The sequence below is a fragment of the Colossoma macropomum genome, unplaced genomic scaffold (genome assembly GCF_904425465.1).
Source record: "Colossoma macropomum unplaced genomic scaffold, Colossoma_macropomum, whole genome shotgun sequence".
Taxonomy (NCBI): Eukaryota; Metazoa; Chordata; class Actinopteri; order Characiformes; family Serrasalmidae; genus Colossoma; species Colossoma macropomum.
In genome coordinates, this window is record NW_023494785.1 from 45,887,121 (window position 1) to 45,903,878 (window position 16,758).

Consider the following 16,758-nt stretch of genomic DNA (forward strand, 5'->3'; position numbering starts at 1 on the left):
CTTTCTCCCTCTCTCTCTGTATTCTCTCTCTCTCTCTCCCTCTCTCTCTATTCTCTCTCTCTCTCCCTCTCCCTCTGTATTCTCCCTCTGTATTCTCTCTCTCTCTCTCTCCCTCTCTCTCTATTCTCTCTCCCTCTCCCTCTCCCTCTGTATTCTCTCTCTCTCTCTCCCTCTCTCTCTATTCTCTCTCTCTCTCCCTCTCCCTCTGTATTCTCTCTCTGTATTCTCTCTCTCTCTCTCCCTCTGTATTCTCTCTCTGTATTCTCTCTCCCACTCCCTCTCTATTCTCTCTCTCTCCCTCTCCCTCTGTATTCTCTCTCTGTATTCTCTCTCTCTCTCCCTCTGTATTCTCTCTCTGTATTCTCTCTCTCTCTCCCTCTGTATTCTCTCTCTCTCCCACTCCCTCTGTATTCTCTCTCTCTCCCACTCCCTCTCTATTCTCTCTCTCTCTCCCTCTCCCTCCCCCTCTCTCTCTCTGTGATGAGCTGTGTCTGACAGCAGACTAACCTCGCGGCTGGGGCTGCTGTCGTCTTTCACTTTGTTCACTGACCCTCTCTAATGTGCTAACTGCTCTAAATTAGCCTGTTATTGTTGTGAAATTAAAACCTCTCGCTGCGGGGGTGAGAATTTTTCTGGGGAAAGAGTCGAGCTGGAAGACAAAGGAAACTATTCACAGCACGCCATGCGGGAAATGAATGGATTTAACTGGCAGTTTTCGAAAAGGAAAACTTTTTGAAACTCCGGAAACTTTTCCTGCCGTCACAGTCGGGGTTGGTTTGGGCCAGAGGGCACTGGAGAGCAGAACCAGCACCTTCGCCTCCTGTGAACGACATGCTGTAATAATATAACTCGTTTCCAATATTCTCTCTGTGAAATCTATTTAACTAATAATATTGCTGACGAACAGCTTCTAAACCTCCCAACCCCTCAAAACACAAATAAGCTGTTAAGCTGTAAACAGAGTCAGAACTGTTCACAGTGGTGGTGATAGGAACCAGACATCCACCTCTAAAAGCTCCCTCACAGAAAGTTACTATATTAAATCACAACAATATCTGAGAAGTTTTGAACTGAGTTTTGTTTATATATGTAATATATTCATGGCAGAAAGGTTGATTTCCACTATTTTCCATCATCAACATTCCATATAAACTCAGAAGACTCGTGTAGGTTCACTGGTGGTTCTGGATAGTAAATAAAATGTCTATATGAGTGTTGTAGTCATGGCGACCCCTGGTTCCTATCACCACCACTGTAAAGACGTCTGAACCATCTCACACCAAACTGGTGGAATGGAGGTACAAACTCCAAAGTGCTGAGTGATTATTTTGGGAAACATTATGGAGAGTTCTGAGACAGTTTACCTAAACTACACTGAACTGCCAGACCCTGCATCTCAATATCTACCTCACACTCATAAATTGCATATATGGAAATGTGTACAACTGTCCAAATCATAGCTTTTATTTCAACTTATATAGCTGTATAAAACTGTAAATTGGAAATGGTGCAACACTGGTATATATTAAAGTATATATTGTGTATGTGTGTTTATACTGTCTATGTCTAATGTGTATATATATATTTTTCTTATATATTTTGTATTTTTTCTTATATATTTCTGTATTTAAGTACAGCAAGCAGGCTACGCACCTTAGATTTTTATGATTTGAGAACCCTCTGGGCTCCACAAACTCACCCATGCATCAAACTCTCTGTCTCTGTCTCTGTGTCTGTATCTTTGTGATGATCCAGCTCAGAAATCCAGTTCAAACACTTCCTGAATCTGTAGAGTCGCCCTTTCCATTCCATCTTATCACGAGATCATACGAGACTCACATCCGGAGTTATGAGCCTATGAAGAGGGGCTGAGATACACGTCATCTGCCTCTCACCGTGTGGAACTGGTGGATTTGTGTGTCCGTCTACATTCTGTGTGAAACTGACCAATGGACACTCAGGAAATCACTAAGGACTGACCATCACGCCGGAAACCCTTCATTCTTCATTCAGTCCACATCGGAGACTCATGTGAAACGGCGCTCAGAGAGTTTACAGCTGCTGAAGCTGCTGCAGTGGTTTTGGAAAGTAGTGATGAAGATAACGGAGCATTTAGATATGAAACATATGAGGATCATGATATATGAAGAGCCTTTAGAGGAGAGATTAAGAAGAGATGAACAAATCGAGACCCCAGAGGGTCGACTGAGTAACTGTGAGGTAAACTCTACAGTGCTGTGTGATTATTTCAGTAGTTGTATGGTGTAAAGAGACTGTAGATGAATGAAGTACAGAGTCGTATACGGTCTGTATCTGTTCATTATCTATAGTTTAAACAGAATCTGAGCTGTAGAAGACAGCAGTGAGTCTTACTACGGTTCTACTGTCTGTAGTCAGTGTGAGGCTGTAAGTCAGACTGATCTGCTTAAGACTGCAAAAAAAAGCATTACTGGAGTAAACAGCCCCCCCCCACCTCCAACAGTGCCCCCCCACCTCCACCATCCCCCTGTACTATTACAGTCTCACTGACCTGTAATGGGACGTCGGGTTCCATCTGAAATGAGGGCACTTTGTCACTCCATAGTGAGAAGCGTCTGGTCTGGGGGTCCAGGTAGAAGTCGAAAACAGAGCCGTGGGCCGGCAGCTTAACGCTCTTCATCTCTTTAACCCACCACTGACTGAACTCCGCTCTGTAATCATGAGCCTGCAAAGAAATACATACAAAAACACATTTAAAACCATTCATAACCTACACTGTATCGTCCACAAGACTGCAGAGTCCGGAGTTTCTTCTGAAATGAAGGTGGTAATAGTGAGTCTGTGCTGCAGTAACAGCTTCTACTCTTGTGGGAAGGCTTTATACTAGATGTGGAACATTGCTGTGAGGATTTGATTGAGCATTAGTGAGGTCAGGTACTGATGTTGGATGGTCAGTTCTGGATATTCTAATAAAACCAGTTCTGTTCCTAAACAGCAGCAACAAGGTGTGACATCTACCTGATCCTGATATGTGGCCCCACCAAAAGCCCAGATGCAGGCAAACACAAAGTAAGTCTCATAGACGTCACGTGTAGAGTCAGCTGGAACGTTCTCCGGGGTCAGCAGACTGTCCAGCAAGGAACAAAGGGTCTGAGGACAAGAGAGAGAGAGAGAGAGACAGAGAGAGAGAGAGAGAGAGAGAGAGAGAGAGAGAGGAAGTACATAAACTATACTGTGTCTATTGTGTTGAGTGCAGGAGGGTGACTCTCTGACTTACACTGAGTGTGTATACATGCAGTCAATAATCTGATCATAATCGGATTTCTGCAGTTATCCGATTATTCAAATGGTCATGTAAACACCACACTCTGAAATCCGATAAAGAGGCTGGATTTTAGCTCAGTAATCAGATTTCTCAGTGCATGTAAACTCTGACTCTGATTTCTATCGGATTTCTCAGTGCGTGAGATCAGACGTTGGATGTCACGAGATGCAGCAAAACAATGTTGGAGCGGCACTGAAACTTCTAGACGATGTTTGATCATATTTACAGGTAAAGCAGTGCGATGTTAAAAACAGCCGCGGTGTGAAGTTTGAGTTTTACGTTACGTTTACGTCACGTCTTCTTCTGGGAGTTTATTGGCTGGTTGTAAAGCAGAAATCTGATTACTGTCTGACTCATGTAGACCTGGAGTTTCCCCATTATCTGATTACTCAAGTGCATGTAAACGTGTTGATCGGATTACTGACAAAATCCGATTTTCTGCAGTTATCGGATTATTAAGTGCGTGTAAACACACTCAATGTCTCAATTCACTTACAGTTCAGCGCATCATGAAACATCACAGTTCACCTCCATTATTTTGCTACAATTCAGAATTAGTAAAACTGCCAAAAACTGGATGAGAAACTGATCCAGAGGAGGAGAACAGTGAGCTGTGTGCAGAGGAGAGCTCCCTCATGTGTCTCACTGTGTAATTATGATGGATTCTATCTTTTTGAAGCTGCTCCAGGTGAATCTTCACCCTCAGGTGGGCAAGTGTTCCATCCCTGCATGTGAAGGTTCTGTACCTGCACCATGCTGCTCTCTGGGATCGGGGTGATGGTCTTTGCTGAGCTCCTCATGTGCTCCATGCAGCGGGAGACGTACTTGTCGAACAGGATGGTGAGGTGAGCTCGCTCAGTCTGTCGCTGCCTCCTGTCGATCCAGCTGTTTACACACCTACAGCGGAGACGTGGGTAACAACCAGGAGTGAGACAGTGAGACAGCACATCTGGGTCCAGGCTCAACTCTTCACAACTGAATTATTTTAAGTCTAGTCAATACATCTAATATTTCTCATTTAAGATGATTTATTTTATTTCTAGCCACATTTTGTTTTGTTTTAAATAACTTTTCAGTTAAATTATCTTATTATACTAGAAGATGATTTTCTTATTCAATGTTCACTCCTTACAACAAGAAAAATGATCTGCCAATCTAGTACGATAATTTGACCTACCCGATTTACCCAAAACATGGAAACAAAATCTAGAAATTACCTAGTTAAATTACCTTAAAATAAGCTTACAACAGTCTCAAAACGAGAAATATTAGATATACTGACTACATTCGAGATAATTTCATGTGCCAAGATATCATTTTTTGCAGTGTGAGCTTTTCAGTGAAAAAATGCCTAGTCATTTGAGTGTGGGTGTGTCCATAGCATAAGCTCCACCCCTTCCCCGCCTACTTTACTTTGTTTCAGCTATTCCATTTAGTTACAAACTCAAGGTACTTACTGAATCCCAAGCCTAAATTAACTAAGCCTTAAATAGGATGAATAACAGAACAACACAACAACAGTTTAAGGCAGTAACTGCTCAGCTGGAGAACTATAAAGTGCATAACTTTAAAATTAATTTACAAATCAATTAGTAGTGGGTGGCATGGGAACAAATAGTCAGATGTCACCTATCGAGATGAAGGCGAATGTGTGTAAAGCCCACAGTGGCTTTTCTAAAGGCTTCCCTCTCACACTCGAGCTTTAACGTCCGAGCGTCAGATGCTGCTGGTAAATATTACAGCCAGTCACTCTGTCAGTTTCGGCTGAGAAGCTTGTAGGCTGAGATCACGGCGTCGCCTGAAGCACCCAGCCGAGCGAGGAGCACCGTAGGCGGAGCACACGGAGAGCCGGCTAGTCTCTGACCCCAAGAGACTGGCTTTTCCGTCTACAAATCTAGTACCTTAAAAAGAATTTTAATTGGTATATCAGAAGAACTGACACATGGTTTATCGCCAGTACAAAAATCTTTAAACTGACGTACATGTTCCAGCTGAGGTCCTGTGGGTTGATGTACAGGATTCCAGCTCTGGACACCGTGGCAGGCGTGGCGTTCCTCAGGTGACTGACCTCAAACACCAACCTCATTGAAGAGGTGAGCGGAATCCTCTCATTACTGGCCAAAGTTAACACCTGGACAGGGGAGAAAACAGAAGGTCTGTTAATGTGATGAGATGCGAAAGTTCATACAAAAAAATGACAGTTTTATTATTATTATTATTATTATTATTAAGTGCCGTCAAGCCGTTTATGACTCCTGGTGACAGTGTGGACAGTGTTCCTCCAGAATGTTCTGTCTTCTGTTTGGGTCTTCATGCGTCTGAATGGCTTCATGATTCCTCTGAACGTCTCCATCCATCTTGTAGCTGCTCATCCTCTTTTACCCTCAGCTCTTCAGAGCATAACCGTCTTTTTTAGTAAACTAGTTCTTCTCAGAATGTGTTCAAAATAAGAGCTTCAGTTTGGTTCTCTGGGCTTTGGGTCAGAGGTGAGGCTTGATCTGTTCTAGGTCCAAGGTTCTCTCAAAAGTCTTCACCAGCACCAAAGTTCAAAGTTTACTGTCCAGCTTTCACATCCATAAAGAACCACATAGAACCACAGCCTGGACAGTTTTGGTCTTTGTAGAGACGAATCGCTGCATTTGAAGATCTTTTAAAGCTCCTTCATCCTCGTTCAGCTGAGCACTGATCTGTGCTGTGTTTCTTGATGGATCCTCTGTTGTTAGTAACTGATCTGAGCAGTTAAATCTGTCCTCCGTCTCCACATCTTCTCCTTCAGTGATGAAGTGATACAGTCAGGGTCTTTCCTGTCGTTATTAACTCGATATGAAGAAGACTGAGATTCTGTTCTTTAGGCTTCCTTATAAGGGCCTTCAGGTCTTCTAGATTTTTCACTATGAGTGTCGTTTCATCTGTATATCGAAGGTTATTGATGGTTCAGACAAAAAAATGCTAGTTTAGTAGAGTTTAATTTACACAGATCTTTTCACAAACCCAAGGCTGTTTTACACTGAGAAGCAAAACAACAACAACATCAAAAAAAACCCGAATCTTGAAACAGTCAGACTTAATGTGTCTCTTTTCCACTGAAACTGCAAAAAATCTGTCCTGCTCAAATCAGATATGCTGTAAAACTGGGAGCTGCCCATCTGAACAAGGCCAGATAAATTAATTACAGAGCCAATGAGCGAATAAAGGAGGACCTTGTTGTCGTCCATGACCGTGTTCAGAGACTCTATCCACATGGGGTCGATGTCTCCATCCAGAACGATCCACTTGGGTCCGGGGTGAGGGTTACTGGCCTGGTCACGCATGAAGCTGGACAACAAGCCTGAAACAAACCACCGTCATTCATTCAGTCACAGCATGAAGGAGTGAATCTACAGCCTCAACAACACAGTACACTCAAAACAGAAGCAGGCTTAAACCGACCGGCCTCTCCATAAAAAACACCCCGTTATATATCTACACTCACTGTCCACTGTATCAGCTCCACTGACTGTATAGGTGCACTTTGTAGTTCTACAGTTACAGACTGTAGTCCATCTGTTTCTCTGATACTTTGTCAACCTGTTCTTCAGTGGTCAGGACCCCCACAAGACCCCCAAAGAGCAGGTACTATTTGGGTGGTGGGTCATTCTCAGCACTGCAGTAACACTGACGTGGTGGTGGTGTGTTAGTGTGCGTTGTGCTGGTGTGAGTGGATCAGACACAGCAGTGCTGCTGGAGTTTTTAAACACCTCAGTGTCGCTGCTGGACTGAGAATAGTCCACCAACCAAAAATATCCAGCCAACAGCGTCCTGTGGGCAGCGTCCTGTGACCACTGATGAAGGACTAGAGGATGACCAACACAAACTGTGCAGCAGCAGATGAGCTATCGTCTCTGACTTTACATCTACAAGGTGGACTGACAAGGTAGGAGTGTCTAATAGAGTGGACAGTGAGTGGACACAGTGTTTAAAAACTGCAGCAGCACTGCTGTGTCTGATCCACTCAGACCAGCACAACACTCACTAACACACCACCACCACGTCAGTGTTACTGCAGTGCTGAGAATGACCCACCACCCAAATAATACCTGCCCTGTGTGGGTCTTGTGGGGGTCCTGACCACTGAAGAACAGGGTGACAAAGTATGCAGAGAAACAGATGGACTACAGTCTGTAACTGTAGAACTACAGAGTGAGACTATACGGTCAGTGGAGCTGATACAGTGGACAGTGAGTGTAGAAACAAAGAGGTGGTTTAACGAAGTGCCCGGTTGGTGTATGTCAGCTTATTAAATATATGAAAGAGGAGAATCTCTGTTTACCATCTTTCCATTCCCGAGTTGCTGGATGGACGAATCCGAATAGCTCATCTGTGCTTATGGCCTTGGGGTTCAGGTCGTTCCAGACAGGCTTCCTTTTCATGTTGAAGTAGGTTTTATAGAGAGTTCTCAGGATCTGGGAGTAAAAAAGGATCAGCACGAAGCCTGAAATGCTCATTTTTCAAATCTGAAGAAGTGAATATAACAGGGGGGTCCTACCTGACTCTTCCCTGAGCCAGCATTTCCCACCACAAACACAGAGTGACGGACACTCATTAGCTCTTCAAGCTGAATCACCTACAACCAATAATCAGGTCATATCATTAGAGAAGGACGCTTAAGGCCAATTTACAGTCCATCGCTCTATGAAAAACAGTGGCGGACAGACGTGGCAGCGCTGTAGGCCTTTAGGCTACGTTCGCATTACCAGGTTGAAGCGGCACAAATCCGATTTTTTGCCCTGATGTGATTCAGATCTGAAGTTTTCAGGGTTGTGTGACATGCAAATCTGATCTTTTCAAATCCGACCTGAGCCACTTTCATATGTGGTCCTAGATCGGACACGTATCCGATTCATGGCCATGAGACCTTAATGTGACGCTCAGTTCAGAATTCATGTGCTTTTTTTCTCCTTCATCTCGCTCTAATAATGGAGCTGAGAGCTGATCAGAGTTAATGATCTTCTCAGCGAAGCTCGTTCTGCTCGTTAGTTTGTGCTGATGATGAACGTGATTCATTCACGTGACGTTACTGAGTAGGATGAGCTCATGAGGGTCATTTCAGGATGCCGGTTCATCACATTAATGACAGATTGGAGTCACTTACCTAAACGAGTGTGAACCGTCATGTCAGAGAGATCGGATTTGAGCAAACAAATCTGATTTGAGCAATGAGGCTTGTAATGTGAACATAGCTTTAGTCCTGCGGCTGCAACAAACTGTCAGAACAGAACATCATCTGTAGTGTCTATGAAAACTTGCGTGGCAGCTCAGCTAATGAAACAGCACAGACCTGCTACCGTCAAACTGCATTATCAGTGGGATTTAACTTGCAGCAATTAGAAATGCTGCTTATTTTCCACACGTTTCACTCATGAGACTTAAAAATTTCAGTTAGTCATAAACTGCAGTGTGGAAACTACACTGTCGTGGTGCTTTTACTGCTTGGACTACTTTTTAAAGCGATCACAGTCGCTGAAAAAGGTCTGATAATGAAAACTAATCATCTTATAAATGTATATCAATCCTAGTTCTGAACAGCTGGCAACCCGTTCTGCTTCTGTCAGCAGCGGAACAGCAAGACAGTAAAGACAGCTGCACAATGTGAGCACAGTAACTGTAACGTTAACTGGTTCTGTATAGAAAAATAGAAAGACCCATTTGCATGACTAACAGGTCCTTTGCATAGAGAAATGGTTCTTTAGACTGATGAATATGCTGTATGTGTGTTTGTTGTATATACCAAAAAGAGTTCTTCTGTGGTTACAAGCTTGACATCGTCACAGCAGCAGAATCCTTTTTGGTGCTACATGGAATTAACACATTCTCCATCAATCTGAAGAACCATTTCTCCATGCAGAGAACCTGTTAATCATTCACATGGGACTCTGAGTGTTCATGGTTTTATGTAGAATGATTTTCTTTACTAAAGAACCCTTGAAGAGCCATCTTTAAGAACCTTGAATCTTTTTAAGAGTGTAGCTATAATTTAATAAAAACTGCAGCTTTTTCTACTTTCTATTCTCCTAAATTGTGATTTTGATATAAAAATGATCAGAAAAGCATGTAAGTGCTGTCAGGTTGCCCACATTGGAGCTTCTTCTACACAGTGATAGGAAACGTGGTGTCTCACAGAAAGCTCCGGTTCCACATGCTGATCAGTTCTACTGTGACTAACGTGGACGTGCACGCTGACCAACGACTCTCAGCTAAAGGGGACGAGCGCAGACATGAGGAGCGACTGCTGGAGAGACGTGAGGAGTTAAAGGGCAGATAAAGGGACGACTGAGGAAGAGCGACTGCAGGAAAGTCCTGACTGTTTACAGAGTGTCGCTCTGACCTTGAGGATGAAGGGATCCTCAGGCTGGAGTCGGAGCTCCAGGGCGCTGTGCCGAACCAGCTGCTCAAAATCCGGATCCGTTCGCCTCGGCACCTCCACGCCGGGAAACAGATCGCCGAGTAGACCCAGAAACGCCGGCACGTCCTCCGTCACCATCTTCGGCACGTTAAAGTCTCTCAGAGCTCGCAGTAAGACCTGCTCGGTGGGAGGACGACAGGTCAGTGTGCAAGAGTGATAATCACAACTTAGAACCTTATAGTGAAGCAGAAAGAACCTCACCTGATCCTCTGGCCTGGCCCTGTCTGCTCTCTTCAAAGCACCAGCGACCACCAGGACAGACTTGATTGCGCGCAGCCCCCAGTCATAATGGTCCTGTGGAACCGCAGCAAATCAGCTTTTTACAACGTATGTTATTATATATTTTACAACATGTTATTACAGCATCACTGCCCTCTGCACTGTGACTGTTCTCTGCCATATGAGACACTGTGGTTAAAATCGAATGACAACAGCTTTTTTGAAGCCTACACACTTAATAATGATAGTTCTTCAAGGGTTCTTTAGTAAAGAAAATGGTTCTACATAGAACCATGAACACTCAAAGAACCATGATTAAAGGGTTCTTTGTATCATGAAAGCGTTCTTCAGGTTGATGGAGAACGTGCTATAGATGTTTCTATATAGAACCTTTTTGAAAAGGGGTCTATATAGTGCCAAAAAGGGTTCTTCTATTGTAATATGCTCAACATTGTAACAACCCTTTTGGGTGCAACATAGAACCATTTTCGAAAAGGTTCTATAAAGAACCACCCACAGCACATTCTCCATCAATTGAAGAAAGACTATTTAATGATACAAAACTCATGCAAAGGGTTCTTTGAGTATTCATGTTTCTATATAGACCAACTGTCTTTACTAAAACCCTTGAAGAACCATAATTTTAAGTGTGTAGAACTAAATATTGTGTTCTTAACTAGTTGAGATTGATGCATCATAGCACTGTTATAAACTGTCCATCACACAAGCTCATTAACGCCCTACTGTAATTTACTTTGAAATGTTATCATAAAAAGCTGTTAATAAACACTCGAGTGTTGCTGTATAAACATGTTATTCAGTGTTTATGCATGTGTAAATATGTAGTTCCTGTCCTTAAACTGTTATCAAATCAAATCAAAATCTATTTTACACATAGTCGATCAGCCGCCACCTGGCGCGGTGCTCGACTGGTTCCACGATGCCGTGTGAGGTGTGTTCAGTACCTGTGTGGAGAGCAGCTCTCTGCAGAGGCTGTACAGGGTGATGAACTTCCTGCCCAGCGGCCTGGCGCTCAGGAAGCCTTCAGCCATCAGCAGGATCTCACAGATCAGCTCCAAATCCGGCACCACCATGGCACACGGCCTGCGGCACACAGAGGCTTTACACAGCGCTCACTCCGCCCACTCAGCCTACAGCAGTTTAGCCCCGCCCATTCAGCCTACAGCAGTTTAGCCCCACCATTCAGCCTACAGCAGTTTAGCCCCACCCATTCAGCTACAGCAGTTTAGCCCCACCCATTCAGCCTACAGCAGTTTAGCCCCACCCCTTCAGCTACAGCAGTTTAGCCCCACCCATTCAGCTACAGCAGTTTAGCCCCACCCATTCAGCCTACAGCAGTTTAGCCCCACCCATTCAGCTACAACAGTTTAGCCCCACCCATTCAGCTACAGCAGTTTAGCTCCACCATTCAGCTACAGCAGTTTAGCCCCACCATTCAGCTACAGCAGTTTAGCCCCGCCCATTCAGCCTATAGCAGTTTAGCCCCGCCCATTCAGCTTACAGCAGTTTAGCTCCACCCATTCAGCTACAGCAGTTTAGCCCCACCCATTCAGCTACAGCAGTTTAGCCCCACCCATTCAGCTACAGCAGTTTAGCCCCACCCATTCAGCCTACAGCAGTTTAGCCCCACCCATTCAGCTACAGCAGTTTAGCCCCACCCATTCAGCTACAGCAGTTTAGCCCCACCCATTCAGCCTACAGCAGTTTAGCCCCACCCATTCAGCTACAGCAGTTTAGCTCCACCATTCAGCTACAGCAGTTTAGCCCCACCCATTCAGCCTATAGCAGTTTAGCCCCACCCATTCAGCTACAGCAGTTTAGCCCCACCCATTCAGTCTACAGCAGTTTAGCCCCACCATTCAGCCTACAGCAGTTTAGCCCCACCCATTCAGCCTATAGCAGTTTAGCCCCACCCATTCAGTCTATAGCAGTTTAGCCCCACCCATTCAGCTACAGCAGTTTAGCCCCACCCATTCAGTCTATAGCAGTTTAGCCCCACCCATTCAGCTACAGCAGTTTAGCCCCACCCATTCAGCTACAGCAGTTTAGCCAAACCATTCAGCTACAGCAGTTTAGCCCCACCCATTCAGCTACAGCAGTTTAGCCCCACCCATTCAGCTACAGCAGTTTAGCCCCACCATTCAGCCTACAGCAGTTTAGCCCCACCCATTCAGCTACAGCAGTTTAGCCCCACCCATTCAGTCTATAGCAGTTTAGCCCCACCCATTCAGCTACAGCAGTTTAGCCCCACCCATTCAGCTACAGCAGTTTAGCCCCACCATTCAGCTACAGCAGTTTAGCCCCACCCATTCAGCTACAGCAGTTTAGCCAAACCATTCAGCTACAGCAGTTTAGCCCCACCCATTCAGCTACAGCAGTTTAGCCCCACCCATTCAGCTACAGCAGTTTAGCCCCACCATTCAGTCTACAGCAGTTTAGCTCCACCATTCAGCTACAGCAGTTTAGCCCCACCATTCAGCTACAGCAGTTTAGCTCCACCATTCAGTCTATAGCAGTTTAGCCCCACCCATTCAGCTACAGCAGTTTAGCCCCACCCATTCAGTCTACAGCAGTTTAGCCCCACCATTCTATCTATCTGTCTATCCCTCAGTCTACCTGAAGAGAGCTTTGAGGTTTTCAGGTAACTCTGTCCGTCCAGCGTATCCTGGGTTCATGGTGATAAAAACTCCGACGCTGGGCCTCAAGCTGATCTCCTCTTCTAAGAATAAGAACCTGTGAGACAGAAAGTTTGAGAACTTCAATAATTTTACTAATAAGTATCTAAGTATCTAAATATCTAAGCCTGACCAGTCACCCTCGACCCCCCACCTCTTCCTCTTATAGCGAATGGCGTCCTGAACGGCCTTTACTTGAACCGCCACCACTGACAGCACCTCCACAGCGATGCGGTTGAACTCGTCGAAGCAGCCCCAGGCTCCAGTCTGAGACAGGCCTTTAAAGATGTTTCCTATGGACTGAAGAGAGGATTACTGTACAAACTCCACACCTGCAGATCTGTAATGGAGTAAAATCACGGATCCTGCTGGTTCCTCCTAAATTACAGCTCTACCTCACATAGACTAATCCAGAACAGGGATTATGGCACTAATAGAAATGATGTTTCTGTGCTGATACCTTATAATCCATCTGCTTAGAGCAGTTAAAGACGTACACCATGACCCCCAGCGCCCTGCCCAGGTCTTTAGTGGTCTCGGTCTTGCCGGTGCCGGCTGGCCCTGAGGGGGCTCCGCTCATGGTCAGGTGCAGAGACTGGGTCAGGGTCACGTAGCACCTGGTCATAAACACTCAGGAGGTTAATGTGGGCGTCACATCAGTCACAGGGGGTAGTTTTAGTTTCAGGAGCGATAATATTACTGAAGTTAGTGCTGACAGACTATTTAGCTTCACTGTAATAGTGTTCAGCCAGCAAGGGGGCGTGTCTTCATATATATAGCATCGTGTATAGCATAACCATGGAAATGGGGGAATCGCACCAATGGAAATGAGCGCAGAGTAACCATGTGAATGGTTGTGGTGTAACCATGGAAATGGGTGTAGCATAACCTTGTAAACAGGTGTGTAACCATGTGAATGGTTGTGGTGTAACCATGGAAATGGGTGTAGCATAACCTTGTAAACAGGTGTGTAACCATGTGAATGGTTGTAATGTAACTCTATGAATGAGTGTAGTGTAGACATGTGAAGAGGTGTAGCCCACTGATCGATAATCAGTGGTGCAGCTGCACTTCATTTTCATCAATCAGCCCATGTTATAATTCTATTTCACTGTATTTACAGATTTTTCACCAACTTTTTCATCTCTTTAATAGTAGAGCGGCAAAAAAGTGGATTCTGAAAAGTGTCCTCAGTGGAAGCTTCACCTGCGTCACTCATTAATGACACATCATTCACTGAGCTGTTATGGACACTGTCAATTCTTAATACAGCTCTAATGTAGCTCGGAGGTCCATATGACAATTTAATATCCCACAAATATAATCTCCATTGTGCTACATTTACATTTTAGAATACTGACGACATCCTGCATCATATTCAGTTTTCATACAGGTGTTCAGCAGCTGTACCTGTCCGTCAGCGGGGTGATGACCAGCCGCGGTCTGTTGCCCAGGTACTCATACGAGTACAGAAACTGGGCGTCGCAGATTCTGATGAAGCAGTGTCTCTGTTCTTCATCCCAGCAGTGCCGGAGCTGAGAGAGCCAGGTGAAGGCCTGACCGCTGCTCACCTGGGCAGATGGACAGAAAGCATTTAAATTACTTCCAAAATAAGCACCAATCAAAAGTGCTTCTCATTTGTGAGTGACTTTATTATTCAGCCTTTATTATTATTATTATTATTATTAATGAAACATTAATAGTCAGATTTCCTTACTTTGTCTTATATGCTTAGATTTATTTATTGACTTTTAGGTTCTCTCAAAAGAGAAAACAGCTTTAGAGCAGTTAAGTTAACCTATTCGTGTCCAACAATTCAAATACAGAATTTAATACGAGGAGGAAAAATGATGTAAAACTTATTCTGGTCTGTAAAGATGTCATTTTGCATAGATACAGCTATTTTCACACTTTTAGTCACAAAGAAGTTAGGATTTTTCACTGAAGCTCCATATTTCAATCTTTTAAAACCTGAAAGAACCTTCTTTAACGTTATTCTGCTATTACAAATAGATATTTACATATATATGATACATAAGAAATGTACTATTACATCCAAGCAGTCCTAAGTGACCAAAAGATTTAATTTAATATGATAAGTCATTAAAAATTCACTTTTTGTCCTCATTGTTGATCGATTTGAAAACTTTATTTATGCTCAGAGAACGTTTGGAATAAAATAAATCTAATTTAGACCTAGAATATAAACATTAATAACTCAAACGATCAGTGTCTGAATAATTCAGTCAGTAACAGTGAGTGAGAGACGGTGTGCGTCTGTCTGTGTAGCAGAAAGAAAGGTGGACGTATTTAATAGAGAGATTTAATAGATGTGAGTGAAAATCTGTATGTAACCCAAACATGTTCACATACAGAACCCCAACTCGATGAAAAGTCCTCTCTTAATCATGACTGATGAGACAGTAAACATGACCCGACCTTCTGATTGATGAGTTTGGACACCACATCTCTGGCGTGGACGTCGGTGGTGCAAATGGTCATGATCTTCTGCCTGTCCGCTGGACTCAGCTCCCCCAACAACATGTTTATCAGGGAGTTCAGCTGAGTGACCTGCAGGAGGGGGCAGGGATTTCAGAGTTTATGAGGGGGCTCAGTAATGGGCCGTGTCAGCATACAGTGAGCTTTGTGGCCTGTGCTTACAGTAATTATATCAATTTACATGCCAGACTGAAGTGGATGGTAATAATAACAGCAGTGACAGAGACTCAGGGTCACATACTCATCCACACTCATCAGAGTCGGCCCTCCGCGTTTATGGAGCGAGGTCATACATCCCAGTCAGGAGGACAAACAGGCACCCAGCTCATTTATCACCGCAGTTCTGCCTGTACGTCAGTTTTCAAACATTCGCAGTACAAAAACGTCCCGAATTTACAGTAAAACTACAGAAAAACTCCCTACATGACCAACTAAATGCTCCTGACTTTATAAAGTGCTTTTCACAGAAGCTCCTTGATTTACTAAACTGAAAGAACCAAACCATTTCGTTTCAGTTATGCAGGTATTACATACAGATAATTACACAGATACAATACATATAGATCATGTTCTTACATACAGGTAGGGGTGGGCGATACCGCATTCAGTATTCTATCATCATACTTCAGGGCATTTTCACAAAACACGATACGCATCACAGTATTTAGTTTTTCTGACATTTAATGAGATGAGATAAAATAGAACCTGTAGTACCATATATAAAAATACCATAATAATAATAATAATAATAAAAAATCTACAATGATTTTTATTTAGTTTTACAAACTGTAATGAAATACGTTGTCAGTCAGTCTCTTTACGTACTGATGATATCCACGATATGCTCAGAAAAGAGTGTGACCTTATTTATCATGAAAACGATAAATTATTGTCACACTGCCCAGTCAAAACAGCCATTAAGAACAAGTTGTTCATTTTTTAGATGTCTGTGAGGAGGTTAGAATCCACTTGCATAAGAAAGGAGAAATTCAAAGGAAAATTAAATGGGAAAAAACTGTTCCAAAAACTGGAGCTGATTAAGAGCTACAGTGAAAATGTGCCTCCTAACAACCACCTGGAAGACCTGGTCGACCCCAAAACTGCCCCCATCAGATAAACAGCACTTAAAGCTTTCATCTCTGAGAGAGAGGAGAAAATCAAGCTGATCAGAAAACATCCACAGGTGTTTCTGTCCATCCTTCCACTGTGAGAAGACGACTCGGCGCTGTGGGTCTGAAAGGATGTGTAGCTGATCAAGAAGAACCTCACTGAGAAAAGGAGACGGACACATCAAACAAAGAAGCTGAACGATGGACTGACCACCCCAGAGTCCAGACCTCAACACCACTGAATGTGTTTGATTACTTCAGAAAATCATCAACCAGCTTCTAAGACTGAACTTTGGAGGTGTGTCTGCAGATTCTTTGAGGAGCTGAAAGTGAGTCTCCTGAACAGAATGGAAGCTGGAATAATAATAGTGACTGAAATTAATAAACAAATAAAGGGTGGAACACATAAATACTCATACGTGCTACTATATACAGTCATGTGCAAAGGTTTGTATGCCCCTGCATAAATTCCACGTTGTTGTTGATTTT

The 16,758-nt window shown here is 43.7% G+C and overlaps 1 protein-coding gene across 1 annotated transcript in view; it reads right to left on the reverse strand.

Annotated features, from left to right (window-relative positions):
* Nucleotides 1–16,758, reverse strand: part of LOC118825795 (dynein heavy chain 11, axonemal) — a 119,351-nt gene that overhangs the window by 67,510 nt on the left and 35,083 nt on the right. The window contains 15 exon segments of the mRNA XM_036596623.1: nucleotides 2,531–2,704; nucleotides 2,998–3,129; nucleotides 4,051–4,201; nucleotides 5,287–5,435; nucleotides 6,505–6,632; nucleotides 7,614–7,746; nucleotides 7,830–7,907; nucleotides 9,669–9,863; nucleotides 9,948–10,040; nucleotides 10,931–11,069; nucleotides 12,603–12,719; nucleotides 12,816–12,961; nucleotides 13,122–13,278; nucleotides 14,072–14,232; nucleotides 15,101–15,232. Of these exon segments, the coding sequence (XP_036452516.1) occupies nucleotides 2,531–2,704; nucleotides 2,998–3,129; nucleotides 4,051–4,201; nucleotides 5,287–5,435; nucleotides 6,505–6,632; nucleotides 7,614–7,746; nucleotides 7,830–7,907; nucleotides 9,669–9,863; nucleotides 9,948–10,040; nucleotides 10,931–11,069; nucleotides 12,603–12,719; nucleotides 12,816–12,961; nucleotides 13,122–13,278; nucleotides 14,072–14,232; nucleotides 15,101–15,232 (2,085 nt within the window).